The 19,604-nt window shown below is 48.2% G+C and overlaps 1 protein-coding gene across 1 annotated transcript in view; it reads right to left on the bottom strand.

The window, feature by feature from the left end:
• The window catches only part of IQGAP3 (IQ motif containing GTPase activating protein 3), a 45,200-nt gene extending 28,292 nt beyond the window's left edge, over positions 1-16,908 (bottom strand). The window contains exons 1-13 of the mRNA XM_010356416.2: positions 16,853-16,908; positions 13,491-13,578; positions 10,524-10,680; positions 10,161-10,238; positions 8,732-8,808; positions 7,887-7,954; positions 7,683-7,796; positions 7,264-7,442; positions 6,721-6,799; positions 5,975-6,138; positions 5,067-5,154; positions 2,873-3,036; positions 597-754 (exon numbers count right to left, since the gene is read on the bottom strand). Coding sequence (XP_010354718.2) covers positions 597-754; positions 2,873-3,036; positions 5,067-5,154; positions 5,975-6,138; positions 6,721-6,799; positions 7,264-7,442; positions 7,683-7,796; positions 7,887-7,954; positions 8,732-8,808; positions 10,161-10,238; positions 10,524-10,680; positions 13,491-13,578; positions 16,853-16,889 — 1,451 coding nt within the window. The 5' untranslated portion in view covers positions 16,890-16,908. The remainder of the gene's footprint in view (positions 1-596; positions 755-2,872; positions 3,037-5,066; positions 5,155-5,974; positions 6,139-6,720; positions 6,800-7,263; positions 7,443-7,682; positions 7,797-7,886; positions 7,955-8,731; positions 8,809-10,160; positions 10,239-10,523; positions 10,681-13,490; positions 13,579-16,852) is intronic.
• Positions 16,909-19,604: the final 2,696 nt, after the last annotated feature.

The following is a 19,604-nucleotide window of genomic DNA, read 5'->3' as shown; positions in this document are numbered from 1 at the left end:
GGTGCAATCTCGGCTCAACACAACCTCTGCCTCCCGGGTTCAAGTGATTCTCCTACCTCAGCTTCCAGAGTAGCTAGGATTACAGGCATGTGCTACCACGCCCAGCTAATTTTGTATTTTTAATAGAGATGGGGTTTCTCCATGTTGGTCAGGCTGGTCTCAAACTCCCGACCTCAGGTGATCCTCCTGTCTCAGCCTCCCAAAGTGCTGGGATTACAGGCATGAGTCTCTGCTCCCGGCCACCTCATCTTCTTTTCTAATCATTTGTCTCCCTCTACTAGCATGTAAGTTAGACAAGAGGAGAAAGTGTTTTGTTCACTGGTGTTTCCCCAGCACCTAGAGTAATATCTGGCACATGGGTCAGTACTCAAACATCTGCTAGGAAAGAATGAATCAATGAAGAAAAGAGGAATGACTGTGACCCCATCCACTCCCAGGAAGAAACACAGGCGAAGGAACTGTGAACAGACCCAGAGGGTGGGCCTGGGCCCAAGAATGGGATATCATGCACAAGGCAAGTCTCCAACAGAAGACTGCTGAGTCTTGGCTGCATTCCCCCATCCCTCACTCCCAACGTGTGGCTAAGCCTTTCTCACCGCTGGCCATTTTCTCCTTCCACCTCTGCCAGGCCTGTGGCAGGGTTCACCAGGCTGCTCCAGAAGCCACTGGCATCCTGGGCCTCCAGGGCCCGGTTAATCAGGACCACAGCTGAGAGCATCTCCACAGCCACGAAGAGCTCCTCCTGGCCAAGTTCCTACAATGGGTGGGAGGGCCAATTCCTAAGTGGGCAGGTGAAAGGTCTAAAGGCCTATTCACCATCCTGCCCCTAAGGTTCTCAAATATCCCAGAGTCTCTATCCCAAAACCCCAGTGGCCTGATTCATTCACTAATAATCATCATACGAAATGCTTGAGAATACTTACTATGTGCTCAATTATAAGTACTTCACATACATTATCATTTAATTTTCATAATAAGCCGACAATAGAACCATAGTACCATTAATATCCCCATTTCACAGATGAGCCCACAACCAATAATGTAAGTCAAAATGAGCTGCCTGATTTCAAAGCCCACACTTAACAAGCAAGCTCTACCAGCTCCCATTGGTCCCTACTGCACATCAAGAACTGTATTAGCCGGGTGCAGTGGTTCACGTCTGTAATCCTAGCACTTTGGAGGCCAAGGTGGGCAGATTGCTTGAGCTCAGGAATTTGAGACCAGCCTGGCCTACATGGCAAAATCTTGTCTCTACTAAAAATACAAAAATTAGCTGAGCATGGTGGTGCGTACCTGTTGTCCCAGCTACTCAGGAGACTGAGGCAGGAGGATCACTTAAACCCAGGAGGTGGAGGTTGCAATGAGCCGAGATCACTCCAGTGCACTCTAGCCTGGGTGACAGAGTCAGACCCTGTCTTAAAATAAAATTTAAAAAAATTGAACTGTACTAGGCTCTGGGTATACAGAGATGAAAATGGAGTGTTCGCCTCCACACTGCACTGCACCACACACCCAAAAAGCCCTGACCCCATTTCCCTGCCCTGCCTTCTTCTCCTTTTCAAACATCTGCTTATGCTGTGCCCTCTGTCTAGAGCACCCTTCCTATTTTCTCCTCTTTTTCTTTTGCGATAGAGTCTCGCTCTGTGGCCCAGGTTGGAGTGCAGTGACGCAATCTTGGCTCTCCCGGGTTCAAGAGATCTCTGAGCCTCAGCCTCTGGAGTAGCTGGGATTACAGGCATGTGCCATCACCACACCTGGCTAATTTTTGTATTTTTAGTAGAGACGGGGTTTCACCATGTTGGCCAGGCTGGTCTTGAACTCCTGGTCTCAAGTGATCTGCCTGCCTGGACCTCCCAAAGTGCCGGTATTATAGGCGTGAACCCCCATGTCCAGCCCCCTTCCTATCTTCTCCTAACAGAATGTTGTGAACATCAACAACAATAATATTAATAGCTAAAGCTTACTTTCCAGGTTCTTCTCTAAGCAATATGTTACCTCATTTAATCCTATAGCCTGAGGTAAACATATTATTGTTCACATTTTATATTCAAAGAAATTGAGCAGCAGAGAAAGTAATTAACTTGCCCAATGTCACATAGCTAAGAACTAGCAGAGCCAGATTTGAACTCATGCAGCCCAGCTCAAAAGTCCACAACTTTAGTCACAATGCTTTACTTCTTAGTACTTATTTTATGCTTCCTTGTACATAGTCATTCCTATGTTGAACTATGCCTTTCCTGAGGGCTGTGCCTGTATCCAAGTCATGCTGGGAGTAGACGCTCTACAAACACCTGCTGTGGGTGTAGTTCTCTATTGATTCTCTTCCAGGAAGCTTTTCCAGCTCTGCTTCCTCCATTTCCTTGGTCTGAAGACTTCTTCCACCTATGTCATCTGCTCTTCCCTCCCTGTGTCTCTCTTTGGACCCTCAAGTGTATTCTAACTCCTCCGACAGACTGAAAGTCCCTAAGTGAGGGCCCTGTCGCTTCACTATCAGAGAAGAGGTATGGACTGGGACGAGGTGGGACAGCAAAGTGGTTCAAAGCATGGGGCCCTGCATCCACTCCCAGCACTGGCACTCACAGCTGTGTTGGGCAAGTGACTTAACCTCTGCATCTCAGTTTCCCCATCTCTAAAACAGAATGCCTCCCTCATAGGGTCTTTTTAAGGATTAAGTGAGTATGTAAAGCAGTGTTTGCTCAAGGTAATGGCTATTAAAATATGCTCAGTAAGGCAGGGATGATAGCTCTTTCCCCATCCTAATCTCGTGCCAGCATCTCATATTGCACTCACAAGAGGGTGGCCTGGGCTGCCTGTCCTGATCCCTCCAGCTACTTGGGGGCCGCAGAGCTAGACCCACATTTCTGGGGCTTACCCCCTGCTGCTGCCGCTGGAGCACTGCCAGCTCCTGCTGGTACATAGCTGACGCAACAGGGTACACTGGAGGCAGCTGGGCCTCAGGGCACATCAGCTCCTTCACAGTGTCAGCCACCACTCCCCTCCGGATGGCTTTGTTGATCCGCTGCACAGCATGGAGCACTGTAAGGGAGGAGAGCAACAGGTTGTACAGGCTGGGCATTCAGTGGCATCTCCGCTCTCCTGACCAACTAGGCTCTGCCGGGGGATCTTGGTGGGGAAATTGCTTTGTAACTGCTCTCAAAAACCTGTGAGGTTTTCTGCTAGGTTTAAAATGCCTTTCTAAATGTTCAGGAAGAAAAGGGGCTGGGTCCCTTTAAGAAGAGGCTCTGTAAGAAGCAATTTGTCAGGCCTTGAAATTGAGTAGCTCAGCATGTAACACAGAGTGGCTGTCATGGCAGAGGGTGAGTTCCTAAGGTGGTAAGCACAAGATTGACAGGTGGCTATGGAGCGTAACTAAGATGAGGTTAGTCAGGGGGCTCTAGGGACCAAGGCTTGATGATAGCACAGAGAAATAAGGAACCAGTTCCAAGGTGGAGCCGTTTGCTGCAAAGGGCAGCAGTAAGCTTAAAAGGGGCTGTGGTGCCTCAACATAGTCTGAGTTTACAAACTCCGTGGCTAATAAAATGCCAAGCAGATAGGGGCACTGGCATCAAAGAGAGCACAATCCACTGGGAAGAGCTAAGGATACCAAAGTACCTACAGTGCACTGCTGTCAATGTCATGTTAGAAGTCCACCTCCCCCCACCCCCACACAATGCTATGGCAGAGCAGGGGAGGAGGGATTCTGGCTGGGAGAGCAGGAAGACTTCACAGAGGAGGAAGCCTTAGAGACAGCTCTGGAGAATGTTTTCACCTGCTTATCAACAGCTGAGAATGCGGGAGAAATGTAACCCAAAGGACCAGAGGCCGGTGATGGGAAAGGTTGGAGGGCAATCTAGGGAGAATAGACAGTTTGCTAGGCTGAACTGGGTGGAATGTGAACAGAAGAGCTGGCGAAGAACTCTGGAAAGGTCTTATCTGCCAGGACAAACAGACAGGACTAAAGTGTGGGCTAAATAATGCAAGAACCCATGAAGGTCTGAAGATGTTCAACAAGGGAGATAAGATCAGATCTGTGCTTCAGAGATTACTCTGGCAGCGGCAATCAGCAATCGGGAATGAACTGAGCAGATTAGGAAAGCAGCCAGTCAGGAATGGCCTGGGGGCTACTGAAACCTAGTGAATGTTGGAAAGCTCTGTTAGACGAAGGTAAATGGTTACTGAGCAACCTCTAAACCTAACAGCAAGTCCAGACTAAGGCAAGCAACTGTAATAGGTCTAGTGTCCACAGGCTACTGCATTTTGCCTCAGCACTGTTTCTCTTCATACTTGCAGTGCAGATAGATCTCTTGGAGGAAGCCAATTACAAACTCGCATTCTTGTAATAAATAATTATATTTGTGGCCGGGCCCAGTGACTCATGCCTGTAATTCCAGCACTTTGGGAGGCCAAGGTAGGCAGATCAGTTGAGGCCATGAGTTTGAGACCCACCTGGCCAACACAAAGAACCCCACCTCTACTAAAAATACAAAAATTAGCCTGCCGTGGTGGCAGATGCCTGTCAATCCAGCTACTCAGGAAGCTGAGGCAAGAGAATCATTTGAACCCAGGAGGTGGAGGTTGCAGTGAGCTGAGATTGTGCCACACTACACTCCAGTCTGGGCAGTAGAGTGAGCCTCTGTTTCAAACAAAAGCAAAAACAAACAAAAAAGAATTATAATTTGTATATAATGTTTTTAAGGGAAACAGAGTTAGAAGATGAGCTTCTTGCTCATATTCTGGAAAATTACTACATTTCAGAATCCAAAGGAATTCAAGCAGGTTGAAACTCAAAATTATAGGTAAACTACCTGGAAGAAAACTGCCTGCCCCAGGAGACCAACCCAGTGCAGTATTGGCATGTCATTATCTCTAAGTTCTTAATGAACTTATCTGTAGTGTCCCCCCAGGCAGCAGGAATACAGCAGATTATGTGAGGGGAGAAGTCCCTAGCCAGGCTGGAAGCAGCAGCAGTGTGCACTGCCCAACACAGAAGCCATCAAAGAGGTGGGATACTCTTCTAAGAGCCAGAGGTATGCACAGAGCAGCCCTCAGACCTGGAGATGACTTACTGGCTTGTTCCTGGTCACCCTTTGTGTTGGCTGCAGCCACACCAGCCTGGACTTCCTCCTTTTCCAGAAGCTCCACCAGGCCCAGCTCCTAAGAGAGGGAAGAGATACAGTAGAATGGAGCCCTTCTGGGGCCAAGACCATGCTTTACAAGCTGCCAGCATGAGCTCCCAGGTCTACCCAGCCACCTAACCTCAATCCTACCTCTCCCCTTTAGGCTGGCTCACTCATCCTTACTAACCTTTTTTTTTTTTTTTTTTTTTTTGAGACGGAGTCTTGCTCTGTCGCCCAGGCTGGAGTGCAGTGGCACAATCTCAAATCACTGCAACCTCCGCCTCCTGGGTTCAAGTGATTCTCTGCCTCAGCCTCCCGAGTAGCGGGGATTACAGGCACCCACCACTACACAGGCTAATTTTTGTATTTTCAGTAGAGACAGGTTTACCATATTGGCCAGGCTGGTCTCAAAGACTTGACCTCAAGTGATCCACCTGCGTCAGCCTCCCAAAGTGCTGGGATTACAGGCGTGAGCCATGGTGCCCAGCCCTATTAACTCATCTTTAACCTTTCTTGCTCAGCAAGCATGTAAAATAACAACATAGACAACACAAATAGTGTCGGCGGAAAAGTCAACTGCGTTAAAAACAAGATTGCTAAGTGGAGGCACCAGTTCAGCAGTGGGGGAGCACATTACTGCCTATGGGACTGTCCTTGGGTTCCTCCTGGTCTGGGGGACTCTCAGGGACAGAAGCTGATCAGTCTGGTCTACTAGGCCTTGGGGTGATTTAACCATTTAAACATGCAGTCAGCACTTACAGAATACAAAGGACCAACAGTGGTGATCCCTGAGTAAGAGGCCCTCTCCCATTCTACAGTCACATAGAGGGGGTGGTAGGTAATAGACAGAAGCTAACCTGTGCCTTCTGCTCTCTGTCTGAGCTCAATTGCTCCAGGTACCAGACAGCAAAGTCTCTCCTCACCCCTCGCAGGGCCAGGGCAGGGTCTTGAAGGGCCTTGAGCAAGGCTTCAGGGCTCTGTCTTTCCAGGGCGTCATCAACAACTTCTAGAGCCCCATGCACTGAAAAAAGAGACTCCATAACAGACAGTGTGAGAAAGCCACCTCTCATAATCCCCTAGTCCAGCCCCAGGAATCTGCCCTCTTCTTGCCTGCCTGGAGTTACCCCCACCCTTTCCCCCTTGGTTCCTGGGCCCATTTGGTTCAGCCTAAATTCTTCAGCTTGGTCTTCACAGCCTTCTCACTTCACCACCCCAAACCCCAGGGATATCCTCACCCAAACAGGCAAATGCCTACCCATCCTGAGCCTTCACACAGCTCCTACCCAGATCCCCCTTCCTCATGTATTATCCACACTGCTCCTCTCGAAGGACCCCAGTTCAGCTTCCCCCCAGCATCAAGAGCTGCTCCTCTCTGTGGTTCTCCAGTCAGAAAGAAACTTCCCGGACACGGACTACTTCTCTAGACACTGATGGCCAGAAAGCAGTGCACATGCTCCTTGGACTCTAATCTTTCCCAGAGGCAAGAGTTGGCCCAAGTAAGACCACAGGGCTTTCTGGCTTGAGAAAAGCTATCCCCCAACCTCCCAGTGCAGGGGCTTACCCTGAGGGCACCCCCAAACCACTCCTGCCTGATCTCTCTTACCGTTGACATGGTTGATATTGCCCTGGATTTCAGCCTGAGTTAGGTAGTGGTCATAGATGTCCTGGCTTTCTCTTTCATCCTGTAAAAACTCCATTGAGAGGGAATCTGCGAAACCAATTCAATCTTCTTGTCCTGCTCTTCCCTCCCTGGCTATACTTATTTCTTCTTCTGGGGACCTTCCCAAGGCCAAAGGTCAGTCTGCTCAGAATTCAGAAAATTGTGGGGTCTAAACACCTGGCACTGACACATTTAAGCCAAACCAACCTTTGGAACCTCCAGTCCGATCTCATTCTGTTCTACATTCCAGTGCCCTTCTCAGGCTTCCCTGAAGATCATCCCCCAAGAACCTCTTCTCCAGTCTTTTCTGAATTCTCATCATTCTTCCAAGTTCCTTTCCTAGTTCTCTAAAATCACTGACAAGTTATGGTTTCTCTAAGAAGCAATTTTGGATCCTAGAGACATGACAGACAGGAGTCCTGGTTTCACTCAAGACTTTCCAGCCACTCAACTTTTCGGTCCCTGCAACCCAAGACTACTCCTTACATGGTTCCTGGCATTGGCTGCCTTCTCCATCTTGGCCTGGGCCAGCATCTCCTGGTAGATGGCTGCCAGAGGCTCTCGGAGATTCTCCAGAAGAGCACTGGGATTCTGCAAGGCAGCCAGGGTGTCCTCCACCACCCCTCGCTCCACTGCTTCATTGATGGCAAGAACAGCTGCATGGACTGGGAGGGGGCATGGAAACAAGGTCAGGAGGCCAGAGCGAACCCCAGACTGGAGCGCAACCGGTAGCAGGCCACTCTAACATCATCCTTTTTCCCACCCTCAGGGGCCAGGCAAACCAGGTAGCCTTATGACCCTATCTGTGGATGAGAGCTGGCCAGAATCCATCCAATGGCTATGAGGCTTGGAGCCCTCCCATACCCACTGACTCTACTCCTGGCAGGGCAGAGCCTAGTCCTTACCTGCAGCCTCATCCACCGATAGCTCATTGGCCAGGATGCCCCCGATCTTGCTGAAGGCAGGCAGCTGGAGGCCATATTTGGCCAGTTCGGATGCCATGTTGCTGAGTTCCTCAGCTGCAATGATGCCACAGGTGCCCTTCATCAGGTCCAGAACCCCCAAGACCCTGACCAGGATGCGGTGGTAGGGGAAGGAGCTGGGCTTACCTGTGAATTTCACTTTCCCATATAGATCATGTATCTGAGGGGCCAATCCCAGCCGGAAGAGGAATAGACTAGGAAAAAATGGAAGGCATTGGAAGGCACTGGGGCCTATTCATTTTGACACTCTGCCCACGATGGGTTTGAAGGAGATACTATGGGGACCTAGAGATGAAGACCACTCAGCACCTGCCCTCAAGTCATCCCCAACCCACATAAAGAAATATGACCATAAATCAGCCCAAGGAAAGTGCTGCAGAAGGTAAATAAGATGGTGTTGGGGGTCTGAGGGGATTAGGAAGGCTTCACAGATAAGGCCACATTGCAGTAGCAGGTCACTCAACGGAGACAGAGGACAGGAAGGGTACAGCAAGCAGATACCTGCTGAGCTAAGGCACAGGGGCACAAAGGGACATGGGAAATGAAGTCAGAAAGAGAAACACAAGGAACCGGTCAGTCACTTGCTGTGATTTAGCCAACTGGTTGCTGATGGCTGGCTGTAAGCAGGATCAAAGAGCCTACACCATCCACACTAAGTGGCTTGCCTGTGTTGCTCTCAATAGGTCCTGTTCTGATTCCTTTATGCCCAGTTACACACTGAAGGCCCTACCCTGCTACCTTCCTGCCTCTGGTACCCTGCTTGCCCTTCCGCTTCACCCACACAGGCCATACATAAATGTGCCATAGACATGCACACAAATCTAAACACAACTCTGAAAATCTGAAAGCTCACTCTCCTGAGCAGGGCTCCCTGTGCTCTACCCTTCATCCTTCTCGCTGAGTTTGTTGCTGCTGATTGTTGGTTGCATCCACCTAGAGGAACCTGGATGATAAAATTTGAGGTTTCTCACCTGAGAGCATGGATGCAGTAGACTACCCGGGGCATGTTCTTTTTGTCATAGATGTCCGTGGTCTCTGGGAAGAAGGTCTAGAAGAGAAACCAGTCAGTTACTGCCATTGGGAACCTTTAAGCAGCACCAAATATGGAGGGGCGGGGGTGCCGAGGCATGGGTCTTCCTCTCCAACCTGAGGTGTGCGCTCCCTTGTTACCTGGGGTATCTAGGTCAGTCTCCCCCAACCATTTCAAGTCAGCCTGGTATAAAAGAAAGGCACTGGAGATGCATACTAAGCCAAGGCTCAGTCACAGACACATAGTCCTAGGGTGCCCTGGATTAACCAAACACCAGATAAGGCTATCAAGGCTACAGGATATAAGCCATACCCTCCAAAAATAATAACAACAACAACAACAAAAAAAAAAAAAACACAAGCCCCCAGCTGTCTTCCAGATGTCTACAGTGAGCCTGCATGCCTCACCTTAGACCCTTGCCAAAGAGGTGGTATGCTGGAGAGCTGGCCTACTCCCATGGAGGGCCCCATGAGGCATATATTGCCAAGGACCACAAAAGTGTCAGGCTGTTATCCCTGTCTCCAAGCCAGCGGCTTCTGATCAATGAGAGACCTTCTAAGAACCGAGTGGCACCAGGTATGGCTTCTCAATGCCACCTGACAACTGTAATGAGGCCTAACTTCAATATATCTTGGTTACATTTAGATTCACAATAAAAGACCAAATTTAGAGACCTAGAGTATTCCAGTCCCACTGAAGACACATGACATCTATTGCTTCTGCCGCCCATCAAAGTGTCTTTCTTTACTGCTGTTTCCTGTATTATAGTTCCTTTCTACAGTGAAGAAATACAAAGCAGAAAGAAACCATACATTGTAGAATACTATCATGCCTTCATTTGTATAGCTCTTCACAATTCACAAAGGGAGTTCACACAGACCATGTGATCCTCCTGACAACATTGTAAGGTAGACAAGGCAGGGCTCACTATCCCCATTTTACAGACAAATAACAAATTGAGGTTCAAAGAGTGAAATCATGTGTCCAGTTGGGGTTTTGGACCTAGGCTTCTAACTCAAAGTCTACCACCTAGGGATGTGTATACCCCTGCTTCACACTGTGAAATTTGGTGGAGACAGGGCTGGCCAATATGAGCATGACATAGCAGGCCCTCCTGCACCCCCCACTGCATAATGGGAACTGTGACACTCAGGCCAGGGAAACTTCACCTCCTTTCATTCACAGGGAAGAGGAGGCAGAGAAAAGATAACCTGATTCAAAGACACACAGCTGCAAGGAACTGTTCTCTTAGATTAGTTTAGAAGACACATGGAAATAGGGCTAAAGGGTTCAGGGAGATAAAGCATGGGATTGTGGGGGGTGGCTGGTAAGGAGTAAAGATGAATACCAATCTTCAGGCCCAGTATTACCGAAGGCAGACCAATGTGGGCTATTGCAGACAGCCAAAAGTTGATGTTGTCTGTGTGACGGAAATGTAAGCCAGTTGCCTGAAAGGGAAGGAAAAAGAAAATCTATTTCCACAGTTCTCAGCACTCCCTATGGGTAGAGCCCAGACTACAACTTAAAGATTCAGGAGAGATGGGCAGAGGGGAACCAGAGGACCGCATCTTGTGAATTTTCCATCCTTACCAGCACAGAAAAACATAGATTAATAACACTCCATTTTATCCAGATTTGGACAATAAGTTATATGGTCACTGTACCCTCACAGCTTTGAGGAGAAGGGATCGTTTGAGGGGAAGTAGGTAGAAGGTGGAGTCCAATCCTCCCACCTGGTACCGCAGCTGCTCCACATCATAGATCTTCTTCAAGGGAACCACGGAGGGTGCAAAACAGTGGCCCAGCTTGGCCAGCAGCACTCCATTGCGAAGGCTCTCCTCCAGCTCCACCGGGGAAGGAAGCTCCTCCTTCAGGCAGGCCTCCATCCAGCTACGAACATGAGAGCACCTTCTCACAAACTCTGGCAGACCACAGTGATTTATTCGAACAACAGGAACTTCCCTCTCTCCCTCCTTTTAAGTGGCCCCTGACCCTCCTCTGCTTCCTGTTCCTGCCCTACCTCCAGCTCCCCTCTCTGCCCATTGCCTGCCTGTTCCCACCTTCTCCCAGGCTGCCCCAAATATCTGGATTGGCCAACCCTCAGCCCCACCCACCCAGCAAATCTTTCTTGACAGATCCTGAACCTGTCCATCTTCAATGAGGCGTAACTGTTACATAGCTTCTCACTCAGTCTAGTTACATCTTTTTTTCTTTCTTTCTTTTTTTTTTTTTTGAGATGGCGTCTTGCTCTTGTTGCCCAAGCTGGAGTGCAGTGGCGTGATCTCAGCTCACTGCAACCTCCACCTCCTGGGTTCAAGTGATTCTCCTGCCTCAGCCTCCCGAGTAGCTGGGATTACAGGCACATGCCACCACACCCGGCTAATTTTGTATTTTTAGTAGAGACGGGGTTTCTCCGTGTTGGACTGGTCTCAAACTCCCGACCTCAAGTGATCCACCTGCCTCGGCCTCCCAAAGTGCTGGGACTACAGGCATGAGCCACCGCACCTGGCTCTAGTTACATCTTTAACTGTTAAACCAAACAGAATGTGCTCACTTCTTTCATTCTGGATTGTTCTCCGAGAACCTGGGTGCAGAAAGGTCATGTCTGCCTGAATGATCTACATGGCTCATAACCCAGCTTTGATGATGATGAGGGTAGTGGGGCTGATGGAAGGGGAGTAGCACAAAGGAACAGAAAGACCACAGCTCTTGGAGTATGAAGGCCTGCTTTCCAACCATCTCTCCTACTTCACCTCTGTGAGCCTCAGTTGCACAATATGCAAAATGAGGATAATGCCACCTGTATTTCCTTCAGTGTGCAGCTGCCAGGATCAAATGAGCTAATGAATGTGAAAACGCTTTGAATATAAATGTAAAGTGTTATTATTACTGGTGGTTGTATGAGGGAGAGATTAAAGTCTTCTCAGATGGAATCTCTAAACTTCCCTACATATTGGGGTCTAATTGGAAAGTACCTGTTTCCAAAAAGAGAGCCAGTTAATACGTTGTTCCATGTCTTCCCTGCCTTAGACACCTGATTTTTCCTGATTGCCCCATCCTATTGACTTCCTTTAAGAAAATTAAAAGTATCCTATTGATTAAAAGCAAAAAATTAAGTATGTATCCTGTTTTTCCTATACAGATTGACTTTTAGAGTAACCAAATAGTCCTAAGATGATGAGGGAATGTTCTTTAGGATTTCAGCTAGTAAATATGGAAGAAATGACAGAACTAGAAAATAGTCATTTTACACCCTTGATAAAATAATAAATTCTGATGTAGACCAACAATGAATGAAGGCATTAGATGAAAAGTTAATGGGAAATTTTATGGCGTGTAAATCAGGTTGGTTTCACCTAAACTCCCAGATTTAGCATCACTAAAAGTGAAACAAGCAGACATTGTATTCTTTCTATAAGATGTGATATGGAACACATATCTTATATATGTTAAATATCACATATTTTATATATATATATTACAGTATATAAGGGGTAAAAGGATCTGGGGGGGGGGAACCCACCAACACTAATGAAGACTTCTTGTCAAAAATGGTTTTTTTTTGTTTTGTTTTTTTGAGACAGAGTCTCACTCTTTCACTCAGGCTGGAGTGCGGCGACACGATCTCGGCTCACAGCAACCTCTGCCTCCTAAGTTCAAGTGATTCTTCTGCCTCAGCCTCCTGAGTAGCTGGGATTACAGGCATGCACCACTGCGCCCAGCTAATTTTTTGTATTTTTTTGTAGAGACAGGATTTCACCATGTCAGCCAGGCTGGTCTCAAACTCCTGGCCCCAGGTGATTTGCCCGCCTCGGCCTCCCAAAGTGCTGGGATTACAGGCGTGAGCCACAGCGCCCATCCAGGCTTTCCTGTTTGTTTTTGGAGACACAGTCTCACTTTGTCACCCAGGATGGAGTGCAGTGGCGCAATCTTGGCTCACTTGCCTCCTCGACCTCCCAGATTCAAGCAATCCTCCTTCCTCAGCCCTCCAAGTAGCTGGGACTATGGGCACATGCCACCATGCTTGACTAGTATTTGTATTTTTTGTAGAGATGGGATTTCGCCATGTTGCTTGTCAAAAATGTTGAACCTAAATCTAATTAAGCCAACATTCATTTATAGGAAATACAGGGTACAGAGGAACAAGCTGAATGACATAAGAAAGCAAGTAGACAATCATCTCTAAAAAACAAAAGGAAAGAAAGAAAAGAAATAGAGACAAAATATAGGATATTCTTTAGGAAAAATGACCCAGTTTTCTTCAGCAAGTCAATAATATAATGAACTGAAAAAAGGAGATGGGCTGCTCTGGATTAAAGAAGACATACAAGCAGATATAATTAGTGAACTTTTTGGATCCTTATTTGAATAAGATAACTGTAAAAACAGATTTCTTTTTTTTTTTTAAGACGAGCAGGAAAATTTGAAAATGGGCTGGGTATTGATCTTCCAAGGATTTAAATAATTTAGTTGGATAAGCGAACGTCCACATATTTTGGAGATACATATTGCAGTTTATAGGGGGTAAAAGGATGTGACTGGGATTTGCTTCAAAAAAAAAAATTAAAAAGTTATTTCAACTCGCCCTTTCCCACAGGACAGACTCTCCATCTGTTGCATTTGCTTTAGGAGCAGATGCCTAGGGTGGGGTGGTGGAAAGGGAGAGCAGAAAAGAGTCCATCTTCCTGGACTCTGCTCACCGCTTGGCCTCCTCCAGCCGGCATAGGTACTGATAGGCAACGTTCTGCCGCCTCTGCTCATCCATCTCCTCAGCTGTGAGGCGTTCATCTGAGGAGTTAAACGGGATAAGGTCAATGAAGAGAGCATTACAGGGGTCTTAGCATTGAAGTGTCTTTTTTTTTTTTTTTTTGAGACAGAGTCTTACTCTGTTGCCCAGGCTGGAGTGCAGTGCGCGATCTCGGCTCACTGCAAGCTCCGCCTCCCAGGTTCAGGCCATTCTCCTGCCTCAGCCTCCTGAGTAGCTGGGACTACAGGCGTCCACCACCAGGCCCGGCTAATTTTTTCTATTTTTAGTAGAGACGGGGTTTCACCGTGTTAGCCAGGATGGTCTCAATCTCCTGACCTCATGATCCGCCTGCCTCGGCCTCCCAAAGTGCTGAGATTACAGGCATGAGCCACCGTGCCCGGCCCAAGCGTCTTCTCAACGGACTTGTTTAGGCAACCCTGCTCAGAGACCTGAAGCACCTCCCATGTGTCCCTCCTTCTCTTCCCAGGATACCCTTTAATAGGCAGCCTCCTGTGCTGGAGGCATTACTTCTCTTTCCTCTGTAGCCATCTTCCTGTCCTCTTCCTCCTCAAGTCTACTAATGGAACTTCCCTCAGTGCCTCCCAGCTGAGACATCCAGAGCCTTCTTTGGCTTTAAACTTAACTCCTTTTCTTATCCCTAATTAGACTGAATTATCCAAGAACTGGACCTGTGTCATCCTTGTTGGTTACTCTCTCAGAGGTTAGGTAATAGAACCAACCAGGATTCATCATTCACTCATTTATTCATTCATCAATACCTCCTTTATGCCAGGCACTGGACTAGCAGACCCCTACTCTTTTTTTTTTTTTTTTTTTTTTTTTTTGAGAAGGAGTCTCGCTCTGTCGCCCAGGCTGGAGTGCAGTGGCCGGATCTCAGCTCACTGCAAGCTCCGCCTCCTGGGTTTACGCCATTCTCCTGCCTCAGCCTCCCCAGTAGCTGGGACTACAAGCGCCCGCCACCTTGCCTGGCTAGTTTTTTATATTTTTTAGTAGAGACAGGGTTTCACCGGGTTAGCCAGGATGGTCTTGATCTCCTGACCTTGTGATCTGCCCGTCTCGGCCTCCCAAAGTGCTGGGATTACAGGCTTGAGCCACCGTGCCCGGCCCCCCTACTCTTAAGAAATGCAGAGATAAAGGCCTGCATGGTGGCTCATGCCTATAATCCCAGCATTTCTGGACGCTGAGGCAGGTGGATCACTTAAGCTCAGGAGTTTGAGACCAGCCTGGGTAACATGTTGAGACCCCGTCTCGACAAAAAATGCAAAAATTAGCCTGGAGTGATGGTGCACACCTGTAGTCCCAGCTACTCGGGGCAGGGCTGAGGTGGGAGGATCACCTGAGCCCAGGACTCCTAGGCTGCAGTGAACCATGATCGTGCCACTGCACTCCAGCCTGGACAATAGAGTTACTGGTGGGTTTGTTTTTGAAACAGGGCACCACCATGTCTGGCTAATTCTTGTATTTTTTGTTGAGACTGGGTCTCACCATGTTGCCCAGGCTGGTCTTGAACTCCTGGGCTCAAGTGATCCTCCCACCTTGGCCTCCCAAAGTGCTGGGATTACAGGCGTAAACCACAGCGCGCAAAGATTATTATTATTAGAAGAGAAAAACATCTAAATAAATTAATCTAATGTGATAAGTATGATTATGGCCCATGAATAAAATCTATGGAAGCAGCAGAGGAAGCAAAGGATTCTAGCTCTGAACTAGATCTTAAGGAATAAATAGGCAGAACATGGAGAAAGGCAGTCCAACAGAGGGAAACATGCCACTCACTTGAGATTAAGTGGAAGGACAAAGAAAATTTTAAAAGATCACAAAGGTACCTTCACTATCCTTTTTGGTATAGGTCACCCAAGGAGGAAAAGAATCTTCAAGCTAAATAAAATACAGAGTACTGATTCCAAATCCAAGAATAGCAAATCCCTCAAGTGAGACAGCAATCATAATTTACCTTAGTTTAGCCTCCCTTAATCCTTCTCCTTTCCCCTCTCTCTATTTCCCTTGAGAAACACGATACAAAATCAAACAGAAAGAGTAAGAGAAAACTACACACACAGTAAGAAAATAAACTCAGAGGGCTTGAAAAAAGGCAGAGCTTGGCCAATCTGTCTTTGACTCAGTACTTTATGTCATTCCCGGTTTTTATCCTATTTCCTTATATTGCATATTCTGCAATGATTCAGGCAAGGGCAGGGCTTATTTGAATGAGCAGTTAAGTAAATTAAAACACATGCGCGAGCACACACACACACACACCCCTCCAAATACAGATTTGAAAACACTGGCCAACCACAGGAAAGCCATCAGTTCCTCCAACAGGGTGTACAAGGAACAAGTGTTGGTTGTTAAGCATGGAAAATAAACCAGTAAGTGAATGACATCACCTCAGAGTTATGAACTGAGGACTGTGGGCGATGGGAGGGATTTTGTACATACACACGCTGTCTCAAAAAAATAAAAAACCAAAAAACGGTTTTCTTGTCCTTCTCAGGTCTGGAACTAGTTTTCCTTTAACAGAAAACTGGACATGGACTTTGCTTTTTGAATCCTAATAGAGAGGAAGGGAGGGGTGGAAGAAGGAGCAGGTTTTGCCTTTCATTCAGAAAATCAGATAGAACCTTTCTGCCCCTTCCGTCCTTCCAACTCCAGTCTCTCTCTCTCTAAAACAGTGTTTTTGAAAATGTGGCCCAGGGACTACCTTCCTCACAATCACCTGGGTTCAGGGAAGAAGCACAGCAGTGCTTGTTATAAATGCAGATTATGGGCCCCAAACCAGACCTTCTGGAACTGAAGCTCTGGGACAGGACCCAGGAATCTGCATTTCAAACAAGCTGCCCGGGTAATTTCAGCCCCCTGTTTGACAGGCATTGTCTGAAAGCGGCATCTCAAAGCCCAAGAGTCCCCCAGATCCCTTGAGGCGTCTTGTCCCGTGGCAGCGCTGGACAAGTATGGTAGCCAGCAGTAACTGCTGAATTTTAAGGAGCCATTAGGACCACCTACATTCTCCCGACTCCGGAACCCCAGAACTTGGAAATAGGGAAAAATTCTTTGTAAGCTTTAAAGCACATTATTCGGGGGACAATGCGCCGCTCACAGTTCCACTCTGGCCCGCGGCGCCCGGGCTGAGGACTCCCGTCCCACTGAGCAGTCCCACCGCCCTCGCCCCTCAGGCTCCACGCCCGACACACGCCCCAATCTCTCCCAGGACAGCCAAGCCCCCGACCAGCGGCACCACTGCGAGACTCTTCCCAGACCCTTCCCAGACCCTTCCCAGACCCTTCCCGCACTCACACGCTGCCCGCCCTGGGCCCGCTGCTCTCCTCTCCATGTTCCTCCTTTTTCCAGGTTTGAATCTCCCGCCGTTGGGCCGCCGCCCGTCACCGTCGCCACCGCCGGACAGGACACTTCCTGTCCACACCGCTGAGAATCCTGGGATTCGTAGTTCCAGTCCGCGGAGCGGGGCCGCCCACGTGCTGGGAGAAGAGGCACACCAGGCCGGGGCAGTACCGTTCCCCTTACAGCAGTTCCTCGCCTTGTTCCTCCCAGGCTCCTTTTCTGCTAAACAGTCTTATTCTAGCTGCTGCCCCTGCCTTTGTCTCCAACTAGTATTCCCATTAACCCCTACTCTGCTTCCTATGTGTTCCCGAGTCCGGCTAACTTGTGGGCCTACTTGGCGCTATGACTAAGCTAGGTGATGCGAATGCAGAGATGTATAAGCGCAGTGAATGCTCTAAAAAAGTTTGCTGTTCTGACACAAGTGATAGACACACAGTCAAATAAATTAGAGGTCTGTGATGCACAGAGGGAGGGGGTCATTGCTGTGATTAAGAGCAGCGAGGCCGGGCACCGTGGCTCAAGCCTGTAATCCCAGCACTTTGGGAGGCCGTGACGGGCGGATCACGAGGTCAGGAGATCAAGACCATCCTGGCTAACACGGTGAAACCCCGTCTCTACTAAAAAATACAAAAAACTAGCCGGGCGAGGTGGCGGGTGCCTGTAGTCCCAGCTACTCGGGAGGCTGAGGCAGGAGAATGGCCTAAACCCGAGAGGCGGAGCTTACAGTGAGCTGAGATCCAGCCACTGCACTCCAGACTGGGCGACAGAGCGAGACTCCGTCTCAAAAAAAAAAAGAGCAGCGAATGACAGGGAAGACATCCTAGTGGAGGTGACAGCTGATTTGGGTTGAGAAGTGAAAGAGAATTCATCAGATTGAAGAAGAGAGGCAGTGCAATCAGTGGAAACAGCATGTGCAAGAACAAGAAGGTGAGTTCGGGAACTTATACTCGGTTCAGTTTTAGAGGAGAACAAAGCTCAGCCAGGGAGAGGCCAGAAGGGATCCTGGAGGCACAAGGCCAGGTCCAGTAGCACCTTGGGCACCATGCTAGGGCCCTGGCATGGGGTCTGGTGAACAGTCACCAGCCAAGGAACACTTTAGACGTAGGTCAGAGCCAGATTTGTCTTTTAAAAAGAGCCATCTTGTAGCAGGGGATTGGAAGGGGGTGAGGCTAGGGACAAAGACCAGTTGGAAGGCTACTGCAGTAGCACAGAAGAGAGATAATAAGAGCCTGAACTAGGCTGGGTGTGGTGGCTTACGCCTATAATCCCAGCACTTTGGGAGGCCAAGGCGGGTGGATTACCTGAGGTCAGGAGTTCGAGACCAGGCAGGCCAACATGGCAAAACCCCATCTCTAGTAAAAATACAAATATTAGCCAGGCATGGTGGTGTATGTCTGTAATCCCAGCTACTCGGGAGGCTGAGGCAGGAGAATTGCTTGAACCCGGGAGGCAGAGGTTGCAGTGAGCTGAGACTGTGCCATTGCACTCCAGCCTGGGCGACAGAGTAAGACTCCATCTCAAAAAAAAAAAAAAAAAAAAAAAGAGCCTGGACTAATAAAAAATAATTATGACACCAACAACTATGCTGAAAAAATATTATCTGATAGGTTTCCCCATCTTGTATTTCTCCTTTTACCCTTTCCCCACACTCCATCCAAGCAACCAAGCAGCCTAGGCTTATAGCTTGGGCAGGTAGGAGAGGAGAATGTGAAAGAACAGAAAACAGAAATCCATACCTAAAGCCTTCAGAGGAACAGAGGAGACTCAAGGGCTGAGACAAAACTGGGAAAAGTAGGATTGAAGAGAGCGGATGCCCCCCTGAAGATCTGAGGGATTCCCCTTACCTCTCACCAGCTAGGGGAAATAGAATCTAGATGTCGGTGACTCATGGCACCTGGGGTCCCATTCTTTGCTTCCTGGAAAGGACCCTAGGTGTACAGGACCCTGAGAAAGAACAGTTGTATAATAAGCCAGGCAGACAATAGACAACTTTGCAGAAATTCCTGACCTAGCCAGAAAGGAAGTATCTGAATGAATTACTCCCCTCTTCTGCTTGGTCCCTGGGCTTGAAAGGGCCAGGTAGATGAGAAGAAAGAAGGTGTCAGTGGACACCTTTGTGAATAGATGGCTGAGGACCAGATGAGCCTCACCTTGGCATCATATACCTCCCCCTACTTAGACTCCACCCTGCGGAAAAGGAGGGGGCAAATCCCCAAACTGATTCACATTGTTCCCATCATCCCAGTGGAATCAGGGCTTGAAACAGAAGTTGAGTAGAGATGAATTTCCTCCACACCAGAGTTATGGACCAACACACATATAGTGTTTGCTATATGATAGGTACTATATTTAGCATCATCTTACAAGAACTGTCTTGTTTAATCTTTACAGTACAGATTAGAAACTGAGGCTTAGAAAGGTCACACAGCTAATAATGGGTAGAGACTAGAGCTAAATGCAGATAGTTGCACTCCAAGCTTGAGTTTTTTTTGTTGTTGTTTTCTGAGACAAAGTCTCAATCTGTTACTCAGGCTGGAGTGCATTGGCACGGTTTCGGCTCACTGAAACCTCCACCTCCTGGGTTCAAGCAATTCTCCTGCCTCAGCCTCCCAAGTAGCTGCGATTATAGGTGCCCACTACCACGCTTGGCTAATTTTTTTGTATTTCTAGTAGAGACGAGGTTTCACCATGTTGGCCAGGCTGGTCT

The sequence above is a fragment of the Rhinopithecus roxellana genome, chromosome 8 (assembly GCF_007565055.1).
Source record: "Rhinopithecus roxellana isolate Shanxi Qingling chromosome 8, ASM756505v1, whole genome shotgun sequence".
NCBI lineage: Eukaryota > Metazoa > Chordata > Mammalia > Primates > Cercopithecidae > Rhinopithecus > Rhinopithecus roxellana.
Note: the sequence above shows the minus strand (reverse complement) of the source record. Positions and strands in the feature narration are given on the sequence as shown.